At 38.3% G+C, this 20,194-nt stretch overlaps 1 protein-coding gene across 2 annotated transcripts; it reads left to right on the top strand.

Annotated features, from left to right (window-relative positions):
- Window positions 1-4,077: 4,077 nt before the first annotated feature.
- Window positions 4,078-19,723, top strand: ube2b (ubiquitin-conjugating enzyme E2B (RAD6 homolog)). 2 transcript variants are annotated; one of them, XM_039777708.1, is made up of 6 exons: window positions 4,078-4,252; window positions 11,768-11,848; window positions 13,162-13,187; window positions 15,495-15,584; window positions 16,324-16,412; window positions 17,745-19,723. In XM_039777708.1, exons 1-6 carry the CDS (start codon window positions 4,209-4,211, stop codon window positions 17,871-17,873), a joined length of 459 nt encoding a protein of 152 aa, XP_039633642.1. In that variant the 5' UTR covers window positions 4,078-4,208; the 3' UTR covers window positions 17,874-19,723. The 2 variants fall into 2 exon arrangements, with proteins under 2 accessions (XP_039633642.1, XP_039633643.1); XM_039777709.1 differs by lacking the exon at window positions 4,078-4,252 and adding an exon at window positions 11,401-11,422.
- The last annotated feature ends 471 nt before the right edge of the window (window positions 19,724-20,194 follow it).

The following is a 20,194-nucleotide window of genomic DNA, read 5'->3' as shown; positions in this document are numbered from 1 at the left end:
TATTAGCCAGATTTGAACATCTATGCACATTTCAATGCACTGTTGCACACAAACAAACACGCAACAACAGGTGAGCTTTGTATGTCATTATAGATCTGTAATGAAAAATACCATGTGTGTTTAGATCAGTTTTCATGCATTTTGCATGTTCTACTGTATCTGTAATAACTTCCATGTGGTTGACAAACATTTCTGTTTTAAATTTCAAAGTTTCAGTTGGGACCCAAAAGACTCAGGGAGAGTTTAAAACGACACATCATCAAATTATTTTGCAGAATTATTGTGTACATTCCTGACTAGATCTGTCTTAATTAAGTTTGTTGTTATTAGACAGTATATTCATAGGTTTCAACGTGTCTCTACAGAAGGTTTTACACTTAACTTAAAGCACATGTTTATATCAAAAAATTTAACTATGTATTGCATATTTAGTTATCAATGCATAAAATAAATCATCAACTACATTAACATTTTCTAACCTAGTTAACATAATGAAGAAGGAAAATGTATCATATCCTGTTGTTAAAGCATTTAAACGTTCATACACTCACACATTATGACCTATTATTTCCCTCAATTGTGATCATACATTTCATATACAGTATGTTGCTATATTATAGAAGGGAGGGATAAAGAGAAACACTCAGTATCTCAGTGAGAGAAAGTAATGCACCATTTCTCTGCCCTTTCTGTTAAAGGCACCTGAGCTCAGCAGTGATAATCTCGTCCTGCCTATTTTTGCTGGATCCAGGCCTTTGTCCAGTTTCTGACTGATTGACTGACTGACAGACAGACAGACAGACAGACAGACAATTACAAAACAAACTATTACTAGTTAAAGAAGAGTACAACTGTTCCATAGCTGATTAAAAATGTGAAAAGTATTTCCCCTCTGATAAAAGAGAGTTTTCTACTGGTGATGAAATCCTATAAATAAACCTGTTTCTTCCCTCAAGAGCATAGATAGTATCATGTAAATGTGTTTTGCATTACATAAAGAGCATGCTTTTCATTCCTGGCTCTTGGGGGAGCCAGAAAAGACTAACGCCAGCCCTTTTGTCTATGTGTGACCTACATTCTCTCAATAGCTAAATGCTAACAGGGCAGTGGGTCTATTGATAGCCACAATCTGGACTCGCTCTGGGAAATGGTCAAGAGAATGATTAAACTAGATTAAATAGACAGTTATATTTGCTGGAGCTTTGAGTGGGATTTCACTGAAACCCTTTAGTGGGATGGTGCTTTAGTTCAGTGTGTGAGTCACAGTATTGAGATGTGTCATGTTGATTCTGGTCTTGGTCAATTTCTGCAACAATTTCTGCCATTTAAAAATGAAAAAGAAGAACAGACAATAAAGTCTGCAATAACTTTACCAGGTGCTTTACATGAATATCACAAAAAACAGTGTAATGAAGCTGTTTACATCATTCTATAAAGTTTCACGCCACTATTTTTCTGCTTTAGGCATCATTTTCAGTGGAAATCCTAAAATTACAACAGAACACATTAGGGCTGCAACTAACAACTATTTTCATCTATTAATATAGCATATAAATAGTGAAAGTACTGCTGTAGTAGTAGTGAAAAACATTTTTTTATTACATTTTCATAAAGCCCAAGGCAATGTCAAACTGCTTATTTTGTTTAATCAACCATCCAAAGCCTAAAAGTATTGTGTTTATTATCACATAAGGCAAAGAAAAGTAGCAAACGCTCACAATTGAGAGGCTTGAATTGGGAAATGTTTGGCATTTGAAAAATGAAAAAATACTAAAACAATAAATTGATCATCAAAATAGCTGGCAATTGCTTTGTCTGACAATTGATTAATCAACTAATCGTTTCAGCTCCAGAACACATGTAAGTATGCATCCATAATTTTACATTATCTGTAATCTGTATACAAGTGCGTGTGCAACTGTACTAACAGAGTGAAAATTGTGAATTTCCCCTCGCGGGATAAATAAAGGCATGTCTTCTTCTTCTTCTTCTTCTTCTTCTTCTTCTTCTTCTTCTTCTTCTTCTTCTTCTTCTTCTTCTTCTTCTTCTTCTTCATGCTCTTGAGTACTCAACATGTTATTACTGATTTATGAAGGTGAATTCAACACACAATCACTACTTGATCAGTCCATATTTTTCCTGACATAATGTTAATCATTTTACCGGCATAACTTACTGCTGAATAGATTATTAGACTGGTGCACATTAATTTACATTTTCACCTGTCATCCATCCAGAAGTCAAGGTGGGGTGATTATATTAGGATTATGTTAGGTAGAGCTTGCATTCTCTTTAACAGACAGACTTTTCCCCATGCACATCGCAAGATGGATGACATGAATGATAATGTTAGTCCATAAAAAAAACATGTTGCACGTCTCTTCTCCATTTCACTACACTGTCACTTCTGCATTAACCTCACTGAATGTTTGCAGCTATCTTATGACTCATGTGATCCAGTGCAGATATTTAGGGCCAGCAGCTCAGTATTTATCTTATCTCTACTGTTATTCTTGTTTTTATTTTAATTCTTATTTATCTTGGTGGGTTCTTGACTCTAACCTTGCCTGCACCTGTGTTTCATTCTCACTGCCGATGCTGCTAAGACACCTGAGTCACCCTACGGGGATAAAAATCGTATACTTATTTTATCTTGATGCTATTACCATGACACCAGACAAAGTTGTTGGAGATGAGCCCCACCACGGTTGTGTCGTCTGCAAACTTTCTTCAGCAGCAACCACATCGTTAAGTTTGCGGACGACACAACCGTGGTGGGTCTTCATCTTTAGTTTTCTCTATTGTTTGATTTTGCCTCACATTTGAACTATTTAGAATGTATTACTGTATTGTATATATTACTTGTATTTCTTTATCTTATTTGTACATATTACTTATCTTTTTTATCTTTATTTGTATATACTGTACTTCTTATCTTTTATATTTCACTTGTTGTACGTGTCCTTATTGCACCATGGGTCGGAGAGAAACGTATTTTCAATTGCTCTGTATGTCTGGCACATATTGCAGAATTGACAATAAAGTTGACCTTACTTGACTTGATCATCTCTTTATATGTGTGATAAAAGCAATGTACAGTTAGTCACTAAGGTCTGCAGTCACTTTGTAATTACCTAAGAGAATATTATGACAATATCACAGGCTAGTTTAACTTTATAAGGCTGATAATAAGGTCCCTATACGATCTCAAATGTGAGTATCACATGCACTCTAGTATTTGTCACTATATCTTTAATAAACATTGGTGTGGACAAGAGCCTACCGGGCACAGGCCCAGGGGCCCAAAGTGTCTGAAATGACTTATTATCTATTTGAAAAGACAACGAAAACGTCTCATCTGATATTTAGTTGTGTAATATTTTGTTTATCTTGTGTTTACACAAATAAAAGCCTTCATCACATTTCCTGTGATGGTTTCCTATAATATTTGGTATAGTGTCCTACAATATGTGGAGCTGTTTAATATTTGCCCCATATTTAATATTATGAAATATATTATATATATTAGGCTATACTGCACCTTATTGCACTTTATCTTTTGTTTGTAGCCTACTTTATCATGTGTTGTATGTATTGCATTTTTGACAGTGTATTGTTATTTATGTTAAGCATAGTAGGCTACCAGAAGCGGCAACAAAGCATTTTATTGCACAATGTAGAGATATGTTGAGTAGGCCAGGCTATGTGACAAATATGACTTAAAACTAAAAACTTGCATCACAGAAATACTTTAAATTCATGCAACGAAATAGTGTATTTATGTTAGGCTGTTCCAACCTGTAATTAAAATTACTACATATCACACAAACAACTAAGATTTGAATATGTTTTATATGCCTCTATGTTATGATGACTAGCCTACTGCTTACTTTTGGCTTGCAGTAGGCTTTGTTTTTCAGCTATTGATACAAGATGTAGGCTATTTTATACCTCACACCAACAGAATTATAGTTGGATTATATTTTTGGAGCGTTATAATAAACATATTTTTAACATCGACATGGTTTCTGACATAAAAGGGGCTGTACCTCTGGCCAGCACTGTAAGCAACCGACGTCACCAAAAACAGCTACCTAGTTGTTTTGGGAGAAGAAGAAAAGGCTTAGAAGCGGAAGAAACACCGGATTTGGTTTCGGATAGTATTCGGTCTATGGTCCTGCCTTAGTTTTTAAATTACATTTTGAACAATGTCGACCCCGGCAAGGAGACGGCTTATGAGAGATTTTAAAAGGTACCGCAACGTTTTGGCAGTCCTCTCTTCTATTTGTGTGTGTAGCTAGCAGCGTTAGCCGATGAAGCTGTCGGTAGCTAGCTAGCTTAGTTAGCTTAGCGTTAGCTGTTGGTGCAGAGAATACTGTAAATAGCTAGCTAAAGCTTGACTGCAGTTATTGTTATTTTTTGGTTTGTCTTTGCGCATGGCATTTGTAGGATTGACAAATGCACGACTGTTTATTTTTGATTCTATGGGACGATGTCCGAAGGAGGCACTTCGGTTTTATGCAGTGTTTTCTATCCAGGGATAACGATAAGGGTAGTCTTTGCATTTTTCCTCTCCTGACTAAAGGAAGTTTGTGTGTTAGCGTAGGTGCAACTTCGGCTAGCTGAGGTGGCTTAAATTTGGCTTCCCAGAAGATTCAACAAACCCTTTTGTCTAGCCTTAACTGACCCTGATTAGAAGCGAAATGTGACACGATTTATTCGAATTACTCCGTGTAGTCTGCATGCTCTGGGTTTAAATTCTGCTGCTATAAAGGTAGCCAAATCCAACCAGCCAGCCAGCATTATGGCTCAATCTCCCCCGCCCCCCCTGCAGCAACTTGGCTCCCAGGTGTTGCACAACTCTGTGTTTGTGGTGTGGGGGGGGGGCTTCATCTCAATATTTAGGGTGGCATGATATGTGCCTGCCAACTCTTCTTAATGCGTTTTTTTTTTTATTCAGTATATATAAACAAGACCAATATCCCTCTGGTGTAAACTATTATATTATCAAGCCTGTGCCATGACGACAAGAATATGTTTGGGTGTGCTGGGAGAATCACACCTGGCAAGGGTCTGCTTGTAATAACCACCATCCCCAATCTGTTGCCATATGCTCCATATGGCATCCTACAGCGCAATAACGTTTGTATTATACACACACACACACACACACACACACACACACACACACACACACACACACACCTGTCTGTGGAAAAAAGATCCTGAGCTATTCTACTAAGAAGTGCTGTTGAAGCAGGGCAGATAAGGTGTCACTGTAACTCTACTCTGCTGTGCCAGTCCCCAGGTGGTAAACTGTTAGACACTGAGGCAAGGAAAACACAAAGCACATTCCTGGATCAGCCTGTGTGTCCACGCCAAGGCTGGCTGATTGAACTCAGCCTTGTGTGATATTGCCTAACCTCCCTTGTTTGATCTGTAAGTCAAATTATTTGCGCAATGTGTGTCTTGAAACTGAGCAAAGTAATTGAACAGCAACATTTTTGTGTGATGTTTTGGCTCAGTACCTTGGATGTGAAATGACACTTTGGTTTTGAAGTGCTGCTTAAATAAGCAATTTTGTAGCTCAAAAAACATCTGAATTTCTTCAGATTATATTCAGCAAAGCGTCCCTTTCATTTCTTTAAATTTATTTTTAGAAGCAAATGTCATTGTGAAAGCAACAACCTTCACCTTCTGTTTCTTTTTTTCAATCGTACTGCTCCTCAGAGTATTTTAACATAAAGTCCCTGTAACAGTAGGAAATTTGTTTGTAGGCCTATTTGTTGCATTTGCAACACGGACTAAAGTTGTTGCACCAAGAGGAAACTAAAGGCCTAAATAGTAAAGACGTGCAGAAACAGGTTATTTTGTGAAAACGTGTGCCATTGACAACACCCCCTAATCCTAAGCCTTCTTTTCTTTTTCTTCTTTATTGATGCAAATCAGCACAATAACAACTTGAAGGGCTTGCTTTGGGCGGACAGCCATTTTTGGAACAAAAATCCTTTCCCCGTGTCACTTTTCGCATGTGTTTTCATAGTCTGCCTAGTCCACACAGCATTCCGGGATGTGAGAAACGTGCTCTGGTTTATTGGCATTTCTTTAAACCAGGGATCTTCAACAGGATGTCCGGGACCCCTAGGGGGTCCTCAGAGTCAATGTAGGGGGGCCTCCAAATTATAGTTATTTATTTTTTTTTTAAGTCTTTTTCAAAAATTTAAAAGTCTTAACATGAATCCAACATAGCAAATATAAATCCACACTGCTCACTGGCCCATAGGTAAGGTATTCACTAAGGCCATCCACAGAGTTAATCCTAAGGATTCAATGTGCCACATGTAGGTTTAACATTAAAATATGATTTATAAAATCATGACAACAATTATTAGGCTATTTTAATAGCTTAGTATTCTATGCACAAAAGTTATGTATAAATGCTTTAGGCCGCCCTACACGTTATTGTAGGCAAAGCTTATTATGAAACTTCATTTTATACAACGGATGTAGGGGGTCCCTGCTCTGTCTCTCTTTCAGTTAAGGGGTCCTTGGCTTACAGAACATTGAAGACCGCTGCTTTAAACCAATCGCAATCGTCACGGGCGGCACTGGGCACCGCACAAAGCCCCTGGTGCGACTGCAAAATAGCTTCAGGAAGGAACTTGTTTGGTTGGAACATGTACGTTCAAAAGGTATTTTAGTCATTCACCAGAAAACTCAGATAGCTTAGCTAATCTGTCTCAATTTACCCTGCAGAGATCTGAGGAGCAGTTAACCATAGTCCTCATAAATCGACTGGAAGTGGAACGTCGTAGATATAGACTAGTGTTTCCGTGACAAAAGGTAGTTTAGAGATCAGACCTACACATCAGGGATTCCTCCTGGTGAAAGATATTGTAGTGTGTGACCCAGTGTCACTCGTCAGTAAGGATGGGCATCGTTTGGATTTTATCGATTCTCGATTCCGATTCTTTGAGTGGTGGAGTTGAAACTGGTTAGATGCTTATTTCACAAATAAGAGGAAAGTTTTATTTTGATTCATAGGTGGGTTGCAGTTTTACAGCTTTTACAATGCAAAATAAAGACACACTAGAGCTCCGCTTACTGTGCTGCACGGCTGCAACACAACAAGCGCCTGGTCACTACGGAAACCAAAACTTGCGCATATTAAATTTGGAACCTATGATCAGATTTGAAACCAAATCCTCCAAATGATTCCAATAAAGAAACGATTCCGATGGAATCGTAATTTTTGAAACTATTCCGATTAGGAATCGGTTCTCGATGCCCAACCCTACCCGTCAGTCATGTTGTGTGAAAACCACAACAACTTCAAGACTCCCGATTTACAAGACGGCAAGTTGTGTAGTGTGAACAGTGCAGCGATCGACGATTTTGAAAGTCGTGTAGTGTGAACTTGAAGCTTTATACAAACAAGTAGTATATGTATGTCAGTTACTGAATTGACTGGAGGGTTTTCTTTACTACACTGTTTAGGGTATGTATTAATAACAGAAATTATACTAGGGCTGTAACTAACAGTTATTAATTCTGCTGATTATTTTCTCGGTCTGTAAAATGGCGTAAAATTGGGAAAAATGTCCATCCCAGAGTCCTGGGTGATGTCCTCAAATGTCTTTTTTTGTCCGACCAACAGTCCAACGATATTCAGTTTAGAAGGATATATAATAAAACCAGCAAATCATCACATAAGCCAATGAGAAAATGGTTGGCAGTTTTTTTTTTTAATCAAAATGAACCATCACACAGTTCCCCCCCCTAACCCACATTGCCCCACAAAGACTAAGAACAGTAAAGTATATATTTAGCCTGACGTCGTCCCACTCAGATTCTAGTCAGAATAGGAGTCTGCTGCTCCATTGGGCCTTGATTATGGGGCGTGTTTCAACCGAACCAGGAAAGAAAATGCCTCTGCACTAAATTGGATAGACCTATAACCAATCAGAGCAACAGACAGACGTCACAGAAGCTGCAAGTCAAAGGCAGGCTTCGACAGAGCAAAGGCAGATAAAGCCCGCCCTGACAATTGAATTGGTCCGAACAGCTCTGGTTGGAGCATAGTTGCTCCACAATGGATAAAGTCCAGACCAAACTTCCCAACCTCAAATGTTGTGGGCGGGGCTGAGTTCCGCTGGCATCCAGGCTAGTATATATTGGCTCAAGACTTTCCATTACTTCCACTAATCTGCTGTCTGCAGACTGGTCATTAATCCCCAGTTTGCAAGTAAAATGAAGTATTTATCAGTCTAGTAGTGAAGCTGGGTGGAGCATCCCTCCACCAGCAGAGAGCCTATTACAGTAAATGAGGTTAATTGCAGTGGGTCTGTCTGCAGCTAGGGACTTACTGTAGACATGGATCTACATTCGCACACAGACACACAAATCAGCCCACCTTGTTTTATAGCTGTAAGCTCTTATTAAACCAACTTTCATACTAGTGTGCATAAGAAGAAGAAAAAAATAAAAAACATACATACATACATACTGGAAGAGATTTACTTACTAAAAAGACCAAGTATAGATAGAACTTATTTTTCAAAAGAGATCTATTGAAATGTGTCTTCGAAATATGAGACATTTATTTGATAATGCTGCCTAAAGTGGCGTATTTAAAACACTAAACTTGGATGCAACTGTCCAAGGTGATATACCATATATCATACCTTTTGTATTTAAATTAAAAACGCTGAAAATTTGGCTTCAAGCGAAAACGTTTCTTGAGATCCAGTTGTGATAAATGTCTGGTGGTGATTCTGGACCTGGCCTACATGCATTGGTGATCTGAAGCAACCTTTTTAATATGACCCATTGTATCAGCAACAGACCAATATGAGTAGTCAGGCTCATTTCAACACACTACCTTTTTATTTGTCATGCAGGCCTGTTTTATAGCATTTACTGATCAGTAGTTTAACAAACCAGAGGCTGTTGGAAACTTAATTTAAAAAAAAAGGTGTTTTGATTTGATGTCTCTGTTGCTAGGCAGTTGTTGCTGTGGTATTTTTGCACTGCTCTTCACAGAGCTCAGCTGTCAGTCCAACAGCTCAGGGCTGCTTTCTTTGTGGAACTGAAGCTAATTATTGAAGCTAATTATTTTCATAAATGATTAATCCATTGTTGTCATTTTTGGTTATCTGAGTCATTTGGGCTGTAAAATGCCATAAAATAAAGAGAAATACTCCTTTTGTTGTGTTTCTAAATGGTCTTTTAGAAAATAAAAAACCCAAAGGATGCATTTGACCATGAATTGAACCTGTAGCAAATATGTTTTAAGTAGTCAGAAAATGTATTACCAGCTATTTTGATTGATCAATTGTTAATACCTTTTTTTTTGCTTTCTGCAAAGGCCAAACAATTCGTGTGTTCCAGGTTCTCAGATGTCTGGATTTGCTGCTTTTCTTTGTTTCATACCACTGGGGTTTAAACTGCTGTTCATACTAAACAAGTGATTTTAAGAATTCACTTCGAGCTCTGACAGTTCTCTCTGTTTTCTTACATTTAATTGACTAAGTAATTAACTGATTAAGTCAGAAACATAATCTGCAGTTTAATCAATAATGAAATGCATAATAGTTAGTTGCAGCTATGGCTGTACCCGGATCTAGCTGTTCAATACGAATATTAATCCTTTCGTTCCTTTTTTCATATGATGGATCAAGCAACGCTTGGTTGAACTTTTTTTTTTTTTTTTTTAAACAGGGTTTGTTGGGACGTTCAGGGCGACAAAGACGTTTACATAATAAAGTAAACAAGCCAAGTGAGCCCTCTGAGCTAATGCCTGCTAACTACTGTAGCCGAGGGTAATACAATAAAAACACAGAGGCTCTGTGATCTGAATCAGCGTGATCCAAGATGGCTAACACACTTTTTTTATTAACTTACAACAACAACTGCAGTGTATAACGCTACAGCTTTTACCCTTCACAATGAAAGCCTAACTTAAATTCACTTAGAGCAGGGGTCTTCAACGTTTTTTAAGCCAAGAACCCATAAAGGTCCCATGGCATGAGGTTTTTTAACATTAATATGAGTTCCCCCAGCCTGCCTATGGTCCTCCAGTGGCTAGAAATGGCCATAGGTGTAAACCGAGCCCTGGGTATCCTGCTCTGCCTTTTGAGAAAATGGAAGTTCAGATGGGCCGATCTGGAATTTTGCTCCTTATGAGGTCATAAGGAGCAAGGTTACCTCCCCTTTCTCTGCTTTGCCCGCCCAGAGAATTTGGCCCACCCATGAGAAAGAGCGAGACCATAGGCTCGTTCGAGATGAACTGCACCTCGCCTGTAAAGTTGACGAGAGCAGGTGGCAGCAGCAGAGGGCGGTGACAAAAATCTGCTCTCAAGTCGGACAGTTTCCAGCTGTTTCCAGCAGCCTTCAGGCTGAACAGGAAGTGACACAAACACTGGTCCGATTTTAATAAAATGTTATCGGACCCATAAATCGGCTTGTACACAGTCTCCAGTTGATTTTATTATGACAGAGTAGCTCTCAAAATGCTCTACATGCGATCTGTTGCTGATTTTAAGTAACCACACACTGGATGATCCGTAATCTGAACAGATGTAGTCTCTCTGACTTCTAAATGTCACTATCGGCTACAAAACGTGTTCTGTACAGAATAAGCATTTAAATCAGACAAATAGCAGTTAAAATTCCTCCAAATCAATAAAAAGTTTATATAAAACGTCATCATGTTGAGTCGATTCTGAACTGAGAGTCCTGGCATCCGGTTGTCCGAACTTGTCCATGCTTCCTGTTTCCGCTTTGTCGCACGCCACTGGAAAAAATAGTGGTGCACGCCCTCTGCTCGCGCACTCAAACTCCTGGAGCGCCAGCCAGATCTACATCATTTTGACCTCATATTCGCGTGCGCCAACTCTGCTGCGGCGACTGTAAAATGGCCCTTTAGTTGCAGCCCTGCTTTTTCAGCATCAAATCTTCACATTAGTAAAACCAACATGTTAGCATAAATCAGTTATAAACAATCTTTGACTCATTTTCTATCGATCAAGGTATCAATCGACAAAACCTTTCATGACTATTTCTTAGGATTTCGTGTTGTTTGAGTTTCTCTAGGTGACATTTCTTTTCTCTGTTCTGCTAACTACCCAGTGCCTCCTGTTTATTCCAAACAAAATGGCATTGCTGCTGCTGCAAAAAAGACATCAGGGTGCCTCTCCTTTTTTTCAGGGTTTGTATTTGTCTGTCGTGTACCCAGGTTGCCGGATTATGACAATGTTGGTCACAGTAGTGCTTCAGATGAGTGTTAATGGTACAGCTTATGTAAACGGACATGTGACAGCAGGAGGGGCAGTGTGCAGTTGATCCTGCAAGCCTTTCTGTCTACTGAAGTCATGTTGATACAGCAGTTCGTGTTTTGACTGATAATTATCCTGCAGTCAAGGTGTTTATTAAAATCCTCTCGCGCTCTCCCATCCTTGTTTCTCTCCCTCTCTCTTCTTTCTCCCATGTTTGTTTTGTTTCCGCCTTTTACCATCCTCATTTTATTCCTTGTTTTAATTTTTTGTCCCTTTTTTTTAATTTGTCACTTTTTGCTCCCTATCTTTTCGTTTTGATCTTATGTTTCTTCGTCCTCCTTTGTTCTTATGTCTCTCTTTCTTCTTGCTTTTCCTTTTGTCTCTTTCTTGCCTTCCATGTCTCCCTCTGTCTTTCTCTTGTCTCTTTCTCTTTGTCCATCTTTCTGTCTGTCTGTTTTTTTCTTGCATCTCTATCTCTCTGTCTTACCCAGACTTCAAGAAGATCCTCCCACTGGTGTGAGTGGAGCACCATCAGAGAACAACATCATGCTTTGGAACGCAGTTATTTTTGGGTGAGTCATGGCTCTAAATCCAACCTGCTGTCTTTACTGTGCCACTGTGATTCCCCCAACCCATCCACCCCTTTTTTGATTCTCGTTCTCCATGTTCACCCTGCTTCTTTTTTTTTTTTTTTTTAAGTATTTTTGATTACAGCCTGGATTTTTGGCACAGAACAGTCTGGAAAATCAGCATGTAATGCTAGTGTTTGATGGAAGAATAGGCTGAGACACTGCTGGGACTGGAGTTGAGGGGTCAAGGGAGGTTGAGGAAGCAAGAAAAAAAAGTATTGATGTAGACCAAACCAAATAGTGACTTTTTGTTAGATTAGTGATATTTCTTGGTCCACAATTTGTCATGCAATTGAAAGTGGAACGACTCGTGAAAAAGCAACATGCTAATTTAAACTCTTCTTAGAGTTGGGTTGATTTCCGGTTTAACCGGTCTGGTGTTAACCGGCTAAACAGGATTGATTGTTTGCAAACCGATCGACCTGGCATTTGTCATTATGGCACCTTCTAGCAAATAAAAAAAAGAAAGAAAAAAGGCCCACATTAGCAACATGTCTGGCTAACTTGGCTTGAGTCCCCTCACCCCGTTAAATACAAAGGGTTTTCTAAATTGTTACTGGAAAGTGGTCAACTCGGGTGTGACGTGATTCCCAGTTCTGAGCTCCGGCGGCCGGCCTCCGAAGTAAATTTAACGCAGCATAAACACTGCAGGAAAAAAAGACTTGGCTTAGAGGTACGTTACCTCCACCCAGTGGACTGGAGTCGCTACTCTCATTATGGGCTCTCTCATCAGTCAGATGAGTCAAGTGCAACCCCTAGTGGTTAAAAAAAATAAAAATAAAAACTAGCCTACTTCTCAGTTTAAAAGAAAAAGAAGCACCGAATAGTATGTAGTATGAAATTCAAAAGTCAAAGCAAAACATAATAAAAGATAAAGAGCACAAGCTTATTGCAAGCAATAATAGAAAGTAATTGAAAACTCGACAAGAAGCAACAAGGTGCAACAAAAACAAACCAGAGCAACACACTTGGGTTTAAAATAGAACTTGCTAATAGTTCCACGCCTAATTCAAAGTCAAAGAGGAAGCTGCCAGAAATGTAAAACCTGTGGACAGCTGTTTTAATTGGCTCCTTTACACAGTCTGTGTGAATGTGAAGAGCTGAGTAAATACAGACTTGCAGTCTGTGCAGAGCAAATTCTTGAAGGATTGATGGTAGTACTTTATGTTTTCTTACGAGCCCTGTCTTATTGCTAGCATGGGGGGATTTTTGGGTGTGGAAATAATTTTATTTTTCTCTTTCTCTGACTTCTGCAGGCCTGTGGGAACACCGTTTGAAGACGGTAAGGTCTCAATCTTGATTCATCTTGTCTATAAAGTGCCGGCTCAGTGGGAGCACATTTATCCAAAGCTCTGGCTTTGATTTAACTTCCTCCTGCACTGTTATTATTGTGGAGGTGCATTATTCCATCCATTTGTTTCAGCCTTCTGGGCAGTGTGTTGTAAACTTGATGGTGGGTTACACACCACGAGCAATCAATCACAAACTCAAACACATTTAAAAACATTCCAACACCTATAAATAGATATTTTCAGAAAAGTACTGTAAAGATTAAATGATTACAAACAGGATATCCAAGGGTCTTTTTAAAAAATAAAGTATGAAAAGGGTTTTAAATTATCTCAATTCAAGGCCTAGAAGTACTTTAAATTTATTTTATTTTTTTTACTATATAATAACAAGGTGACTTGCGCTAAATTAACTTACAGTGCCGTTTGCACTGTAATTTTTATGGCTCTACACACAAACACATTTGATTTGTATTGAAACGTTGGCAAGTTGAGCTGCCTTTTTATACATAGCCCCCTAATTTCTATACAGTGCAGTGGGACAGTGATATACTTTTGATAAGGATGTTTTCTTATTTTCATAGATAACAATGTGGAAAATGTGCACAAGTCACATAAAATAATTTAGAATAATGTTTAATGCAATGAAATGCCTTCCAATGTTGTAAATATACAATGGCGTTCAGACGTTAAGGTAGCGATGAGTAGTGGAGTTCAGTCCAGGAAGTCCAGTTTTATAAAGTAACAAATCTGGGAATTTGAAGGCTTCACAGACGCCAAAACACTGCGCAGAGGTCTATAATACTTTGATACAGGATTTTACAAAATGGTCATAGCATAAACAGTAGAAATACTGCATTCGTGTTACAAAGTAATCTACCAGGAATGTGCATTTACATGTATGTGTTTGGCTACTGCAGAGCCTTTGATGAATGGCGTTGCATTGCAAACTCTTCATACTCTTGTTTGGGTTTATTGCAGTATATTCTCAACAACAGAAATTTGTAGACATTTGATAACATTGTATCATCGCTAAATGAACGAATGATCTACAAGACCTAATCTGTTTTTTATCTAATCCTAAAATGTAAAGCTGCAGGTCTGCTCTTTATCCTCATAATCATTGATTTATTTCAATGAGAAGTGAATGCACTAACACGACAAAAACGTGTTTCAGTGTCCAAATATGCAACAGACTCCACAATATTTTCAACACGTGTTACACAAAATTTAATTAAGGTAAAAGCTGATTTCTTTGTATTTGGTTACATTTAGCTGTGGACGGGGACAGCTGTTCCTAATGTATTATATTACATGCAAGTAACTGAGTAGCTGAACATCCATTAGATGTTGTGTTCAGTTGGTAACAAACTTGCAGTTCTTTTTTTGATCAAGGTCTCTTTTATTTCAAATATAACAAACAAAAGATATACAATTCACACATGAAATAGTCAAGCCTAGTTCCTGTCCATACAAACTCCCTAGTGCCCCCCACCCACAGGTACTGGACCCCCAGCAAATTTCCATGCATCCCGACATACTCAAATGAGTCTGCAGAGTCATACATATATAATTCAAATATCTAAGTAAATAAAAAGAAAAAGACCTCATCAATAAATAATAATAATAATATTAATAAATAAAAGTATGCTCACACAATTGGGTTACATAGAAATGTTAGTAGCTGCCGTGCCTTCTACAAAGGAAATAAATGCCAAATGATATAGAATTTCCTAGTGGACCCTCTTACAGTGTATCTAATTTTTTCTAAATGAACATAACTCATGACCTCCCTAATCCATTGGCCATAAGTTGTGGGGAGAGCATCTTTCCATTTAAACAGGATAAGCCTCCTAGCCAACAAAGAGCACAAACTTGCAGTTCTGTCGTATAATACATACAGTACAAGAGACACACACACACAAATTTATGCACATATAGACATACACACTTTTTTTGCTTGTAATTATGACTAAGGTCAAGCAAGAAAAGCGCTGACTCAGGGTTTATTGTTTTCTCTCGTTAGGCTTCTCCCCTTCTTTATTCTCCTCTTTAGCCTGCAGAGTCGACATCTCTGCCTCAGTGAAGGATTAGCTTCTCCTTCCAGTCGAGCCGGCTGTATTTTTAGTAACGCAATTGTTTCTCTCGCGTTCTCTGACCTACTGGATCCTTCACATCTGTAATCTCCCCACAAAATTACTTGTATGCACCCCTCACACTCTCTCTTCCTCTCTCTTTGTGGTTCGCCCTGTCTCTCGCCCTTCTCCTCCTACCCGCTCTCCCCCTCTGTCTCTCTGCAGGGACGTTTAAGCTGCTGATAGAGTTTTCAGAGGAGTACCCAAACAAGCCTCCCACAGTTCGGTTTGTCTCCAGAATGTTTCACCCAAATGGTAAGCGGTACAATTGCCCTAACACACTGATTGAAATAGTTTTATTTGTAAATAGAAATAAACGCCTGCCCTCACTTTATTCATAACCAACGTCTACAGTTTACATGTATTGGTGTATGAAGTACACTACCTTTTTTTATTTATTTTTTTGCACAGTTTGTGCCTCCTTATCTCAAGGCTTCAAGTTCCTCCACATTCAAACGGTTTCCTCCCATTCATCTCCTTTCCCAGTTCATAATTAAAATGAAGTAGTGAGTGTGTCAGTAAAGTCCAAATGGAGTAGATTTAGTAGTAGTTTTTTGTATATGTTTGTACAGCCAACATAATGGGTTTTGCAACCAGAAAAGTGTTCATTTGGTTTTTGATTGGTCTGGGCTGCATGTTTTATCATTTAGTTTTATGTCTTGTATTTGCTGATTACACCAGATCATAAGGTCCTTTTTATATACTGGGGGACTTGCAGTGTTTTTCTGTGCTGTAATGCGGTCGTCAACTGCAGTGTGAAAACACAGTAAATTTGTGTATCATTTGGAATATACTGCTAGCTTGTGAAACTCTAACTGTCTCCAGGATTCATCTTCACCATCTGTTTTGTTTAAAAAGCATCTGTTCTTTCAGTCAGAGTAGAGAATGTAGAGAAATCTATCTCGGTGACACTGACACAGAGACATAATAACTGGTGTTGTGATGTTGGTCTCAATGGTCTGAAGCTTGAGTGATTTCTCTCTTGTTTTACCAGTTTACGCAGATGGCAGTATATGTTTAGACATCCTTCAGAACCGCTGGAGCCCCACATACGATGTGTCGTCCATACTCACCTCCATCCAGGTTGGTTGGGTTTTTTTTTTCTTCTTTTCTGCACTACACTTGCTTCAGTTCATGCCATCTACGAATGCATTGGCCTGACTGAAATACATGGGATATTGTGTGTTATTTGATGCAACTCAAATGCTCATGTGAATACAAACAAATAAAATGATTTTCCAACAATTCACCCTAGGTTTGTAGAATAAAATATGAGTGGGTGGTAAACGAGCATCCTGCATTTGTGTGTATACATTTCAGATGGTAAACTTCTCTTATTTCAGTGGCTGTTAAATGATCATATCCAATGACATTTCTGTTCCACACTATCTACCTAATTTTCTTTTCCAAATGGAGGGAAAAACATCAGAGAGAGATTATAATAAATGTGAAATAATATTCCTGAATAGAAGGGGGTGTCACGATTCCATTTGACTTTAGATTGAAAGGTTTCGATTCCATTTAATCCGATTTGATTTTTCTTTTCTCCGACTCCGGCAGTGGCCATGGTGTCTGGAAAAGTGCAGCTGCGTTACCCTGTGTATTTAGCTGCATGCTACCAGCCAGTTAGCTACGCTGTGTCTGTTGTTGTTGTTGTTGTTGTTGTTTTTTTCTTTGGACGTGTGCGAGGTGTAGGTCGGTGAGGTGGAGAGAGAGAAAAAAAAAATACTGGTGTAATTGCCGACAGTATAGTATCTAGAGCCCGACCGATATATATCGTTGGGCCGATATTAGGCATTTTCCAAACTATTGGTATCGCCATTTATAATGGCTGATAAATGAATATTTAAAAAATAAAATAAAAATGGACAAAACCCCCTTCGAACATGTTATGAGTGTTACCATTGCATAGTTTGTCCACCAGAGGGCGCTCTACAACGTCCCTGTTGGCAACACTCGTATTTAATCCTTTAAGTTTCATATTTTAAGTTTGTATATTTTATACATTTTATCAGAACTTCTAATATTTTAATGTTCCTCTGTTCTGTTGTGACAGTTAAACAAACAAGTTTATTTTTAAACTGCGTTATTATTATTATATTTTAGTGAGAACTCATAAATAACTAATGTTAGGGAAGTCTAAATTGCCAAATATTTGTATCGATATCGGCCTTAAAAATCCTTTATTGGTCGGGCTCTAATAGTATCATTTCGATAATTTTTTGTTTTAAAATCTAAATTGTGACACCCCTACTGAATAGTAATTATGCATAAAGCTATATTACCTCATACCTTTTGCTGTGTACATTGCATACAGGTACATTTCTCATTATGCCACCCCATTCACAGAATCTGTCTTTGTTATTTAATGCTGATAAGATCAGGTGGATATTTCTTTTCTCACTTTTTCCGCAGTCGTTGCTGGATGAGCCAAACCCCAATAGCCCGGCCAACAGTCAGGCCGCACAGCTCTATCAGGAAAACAAGAGGGAGTACGAGAAGAGGGTGACGGCCATCGTGGAGCAGAGCTGGGTGGACGTGTGAGCTTCACTCGCTCGTCTCCACCACCCTCTCTCCATCATCCTTTAGTCTTTCATTTTTACCTCATCAAGAAAAAACAGCAACTATATCGGAAGTACTCAAGTGCCACCCTGAAAAAAGGAATAAAAAAACATCAAGAGAACAACCAAATCAGAATGGACATTATCTTGCTTGCCAATACATTTGAGGATAAATAGGGAGGGAAAATCAATCTTATATTTGTGTTTTTGTCCTTAATTTTACTTTTTTTTTTTATTGCATGATGTGAAATAAGTTATTGCTAACATAATTTGTAATATATATTCGTTGTTTGGTTGGATTGATGCTGTTGGTGTTTAAGTTTTACAAATTTTATTTTATTTTTTTCTTAGGAAATTTTTCCTTTTGTTCCTTTTTTTTTTTTTTTTGTAATGTCTGCTGGTGTGCACACAACTTGACTGTTTGGAAAGGGCAGGTTGATGACCAAATCAGCATATTTTGAAGAATAGCAACCCAGAATATGCCTTTCAGAGTCAGTATCATTGTTATTCTCCAAAGTCCGCCACAGATGCAGCTTATAAATAACTATCCCTGATCTGTTCCAGCATATCTCTGTTATTTTAAGAGACACTGAAGGTTTGGGCTTACAGACGTCACAGGCTGCAACAGCGCCAAGTCTCCCTTGCACTGATGATTCATGACTCCCTGGCGAAGCAGCTCTGAGCTTTTATTCCATCACTTAGGCTCCAAGGTAGAAGAGTATGTTTGAGAGGGAGTGTTATGGCAAAGTAAATATTAACACCAGGATGGGACAGGATAAACTTGGACCGTGGATCCCAAAGTGAAGAACAGGGTTAGTTGAAGAGGATGTAGGAATTCCGGCTGAGCCAAGGAAATCCTGTATTCATTATCACCACAATCATTTAATTTTCCTTAAGTCAGCTAAGTGAGTCAGTCTTCCCACTGCTGTCCTTTGTCCCCGTGTCTTTCTTTATGAAATGTTATCAAAATGTACGTAGAGCATCGGAGCCCCTGAGCTCAGGAGTTTAACAGTACTTGTACTTTTTAAGTTTTTCTCGAATGGTGGTGCTATATCATTTCTATTACGGTGCATTCATGGCTAACAGGGCTTAAACGACAGTGGTAGCAAGCTGTTAATGTTACAGGCAACTAGAGTCAGGATGAAGTTGGTAAAAAATGGGAACATTATTTACTTCTACAATATGTTCTCTGTTCTATTCTGCGGGTTTTCTGTAATACACATTTTGTTAGTTTTCATAGTTCATAATTTAACTCCGAAGATAGAAGTTGAACTGTTCTCAGCTCCCTCTGCTGACAGCTCATCTTAGATTTGCGCCCACACGGTTTTCCAGTTTCACCCGCCACAGAAAGTGAATGACTTTCAGATGCTTTGTTGCCTGTGACGCCGTAAACGAAGAGTCCGTGCTTTTGATCCTTCTCTTGAAATGACACAGGTGACATATAAATGAACTAACAAATGAGCAGAGGATATAAGCAGTGCAGTGCAGTCATTTTTTTTTTTTTTGCTCTAAATGAAACCTTAGCAGAAATGAACTTGCATGCAGTTTCAAGAGTGTGAAATCACCTGTTTTGTTTGTTTCTGATACCCAGTTAAAAGATCACTTGAGTACAGTCATCACTAAACCCTGCCCAATTCTAGCTAAATAATCCACGGAAAAACAATCATAAAACAAAGTGTACTCTTTTCTGAGACAGTAAAGTTCATATTGTGGCTAGTGATTTATTTCACTTTAAAAGCAGAAGGGATATGTTATAAAGATTTTGTGAATTAAACAAAATGTATACTTATAAGAATATGCTGTATAAACATAATTAAAACATTTTTCAGAGTTTGAGACAGGTTTTTTTCTCTTTTGTTTCATCTGTGAGAAACTGTTAGAACTTATTGGTCCTCGCGTTTTTCTATAGTACTGTAATATTGACTATGGTGAAACGGTGAGCTTGAGTAATTAGAGGAAAGAGTTCTGCTGGTCAATGATTAAGTTCTATATGTGAGATATTGTTAAAACCAACACAATCTGTTTCCAATTTTCATCTGTTTAATATGATTTCCTTTTTTGGTCATAAGGGTTGGGTTTGTGCTCAGAAATAGTTATCTTGTTCTTTTGAGAACTGCCAGCAGATGAATTCACCCAACATGAAGATAAAGTATTAAGCAAGATCCAAACCCAACCCGTATCTGAGAAAATTACAGAAATGTGCTGCTTTGCTCCAATTTTGTTAAGCCCACTAAGCAGCGATAAAAAGCTGGACATAATGTTTTTAGAGCTTTGCAGTGTGATAATAGAAAATGTATGTCCTAC

Source organism: Perca fluviatilis, chromosome 16 (genome assembly GCF_010015445.1).
Source record: "Perca fluviatilis chromosome 16, GENO_Pfluv_1.0, whole genome shotgun sequence".
Lineage (NCBI taxonomy): Eukaryota > Metazoa > Chordata > Actinopteri > Perciformes > Percidae > Perca > Perca fluviatilis.
The sequence above is the reverse complement of the archived record's forward strand: the minus strand, read 5'-3'. Positions and strand labels throughout refer to the sequence as shown.

Excerpts from the sequence above, each read along its gene's own strand:
- ube2b (XM_039777708.1), top strand. The coding sequence starts at position 4,209 with ATGTCGACCCCGGCAAGGAGACGGCTTATGAGAGATTTTAAAAG. Across the intron at positions 4,253-11,767 it reads CTTATGAGAGATTTTAAAAG|ACTTCAAGAAGATCCTCCCA; the intron begins GTACCGCAACGT and ends TGTCTTACCCAG. Across the intron at positions 11,849-13,161 it reads TGGAACGCAGTTATTTTTGG|GCCTGTGGGAACACCGTTTG; the intron begins GTGAGTCATGGC and ends TGACTTCTGCAG.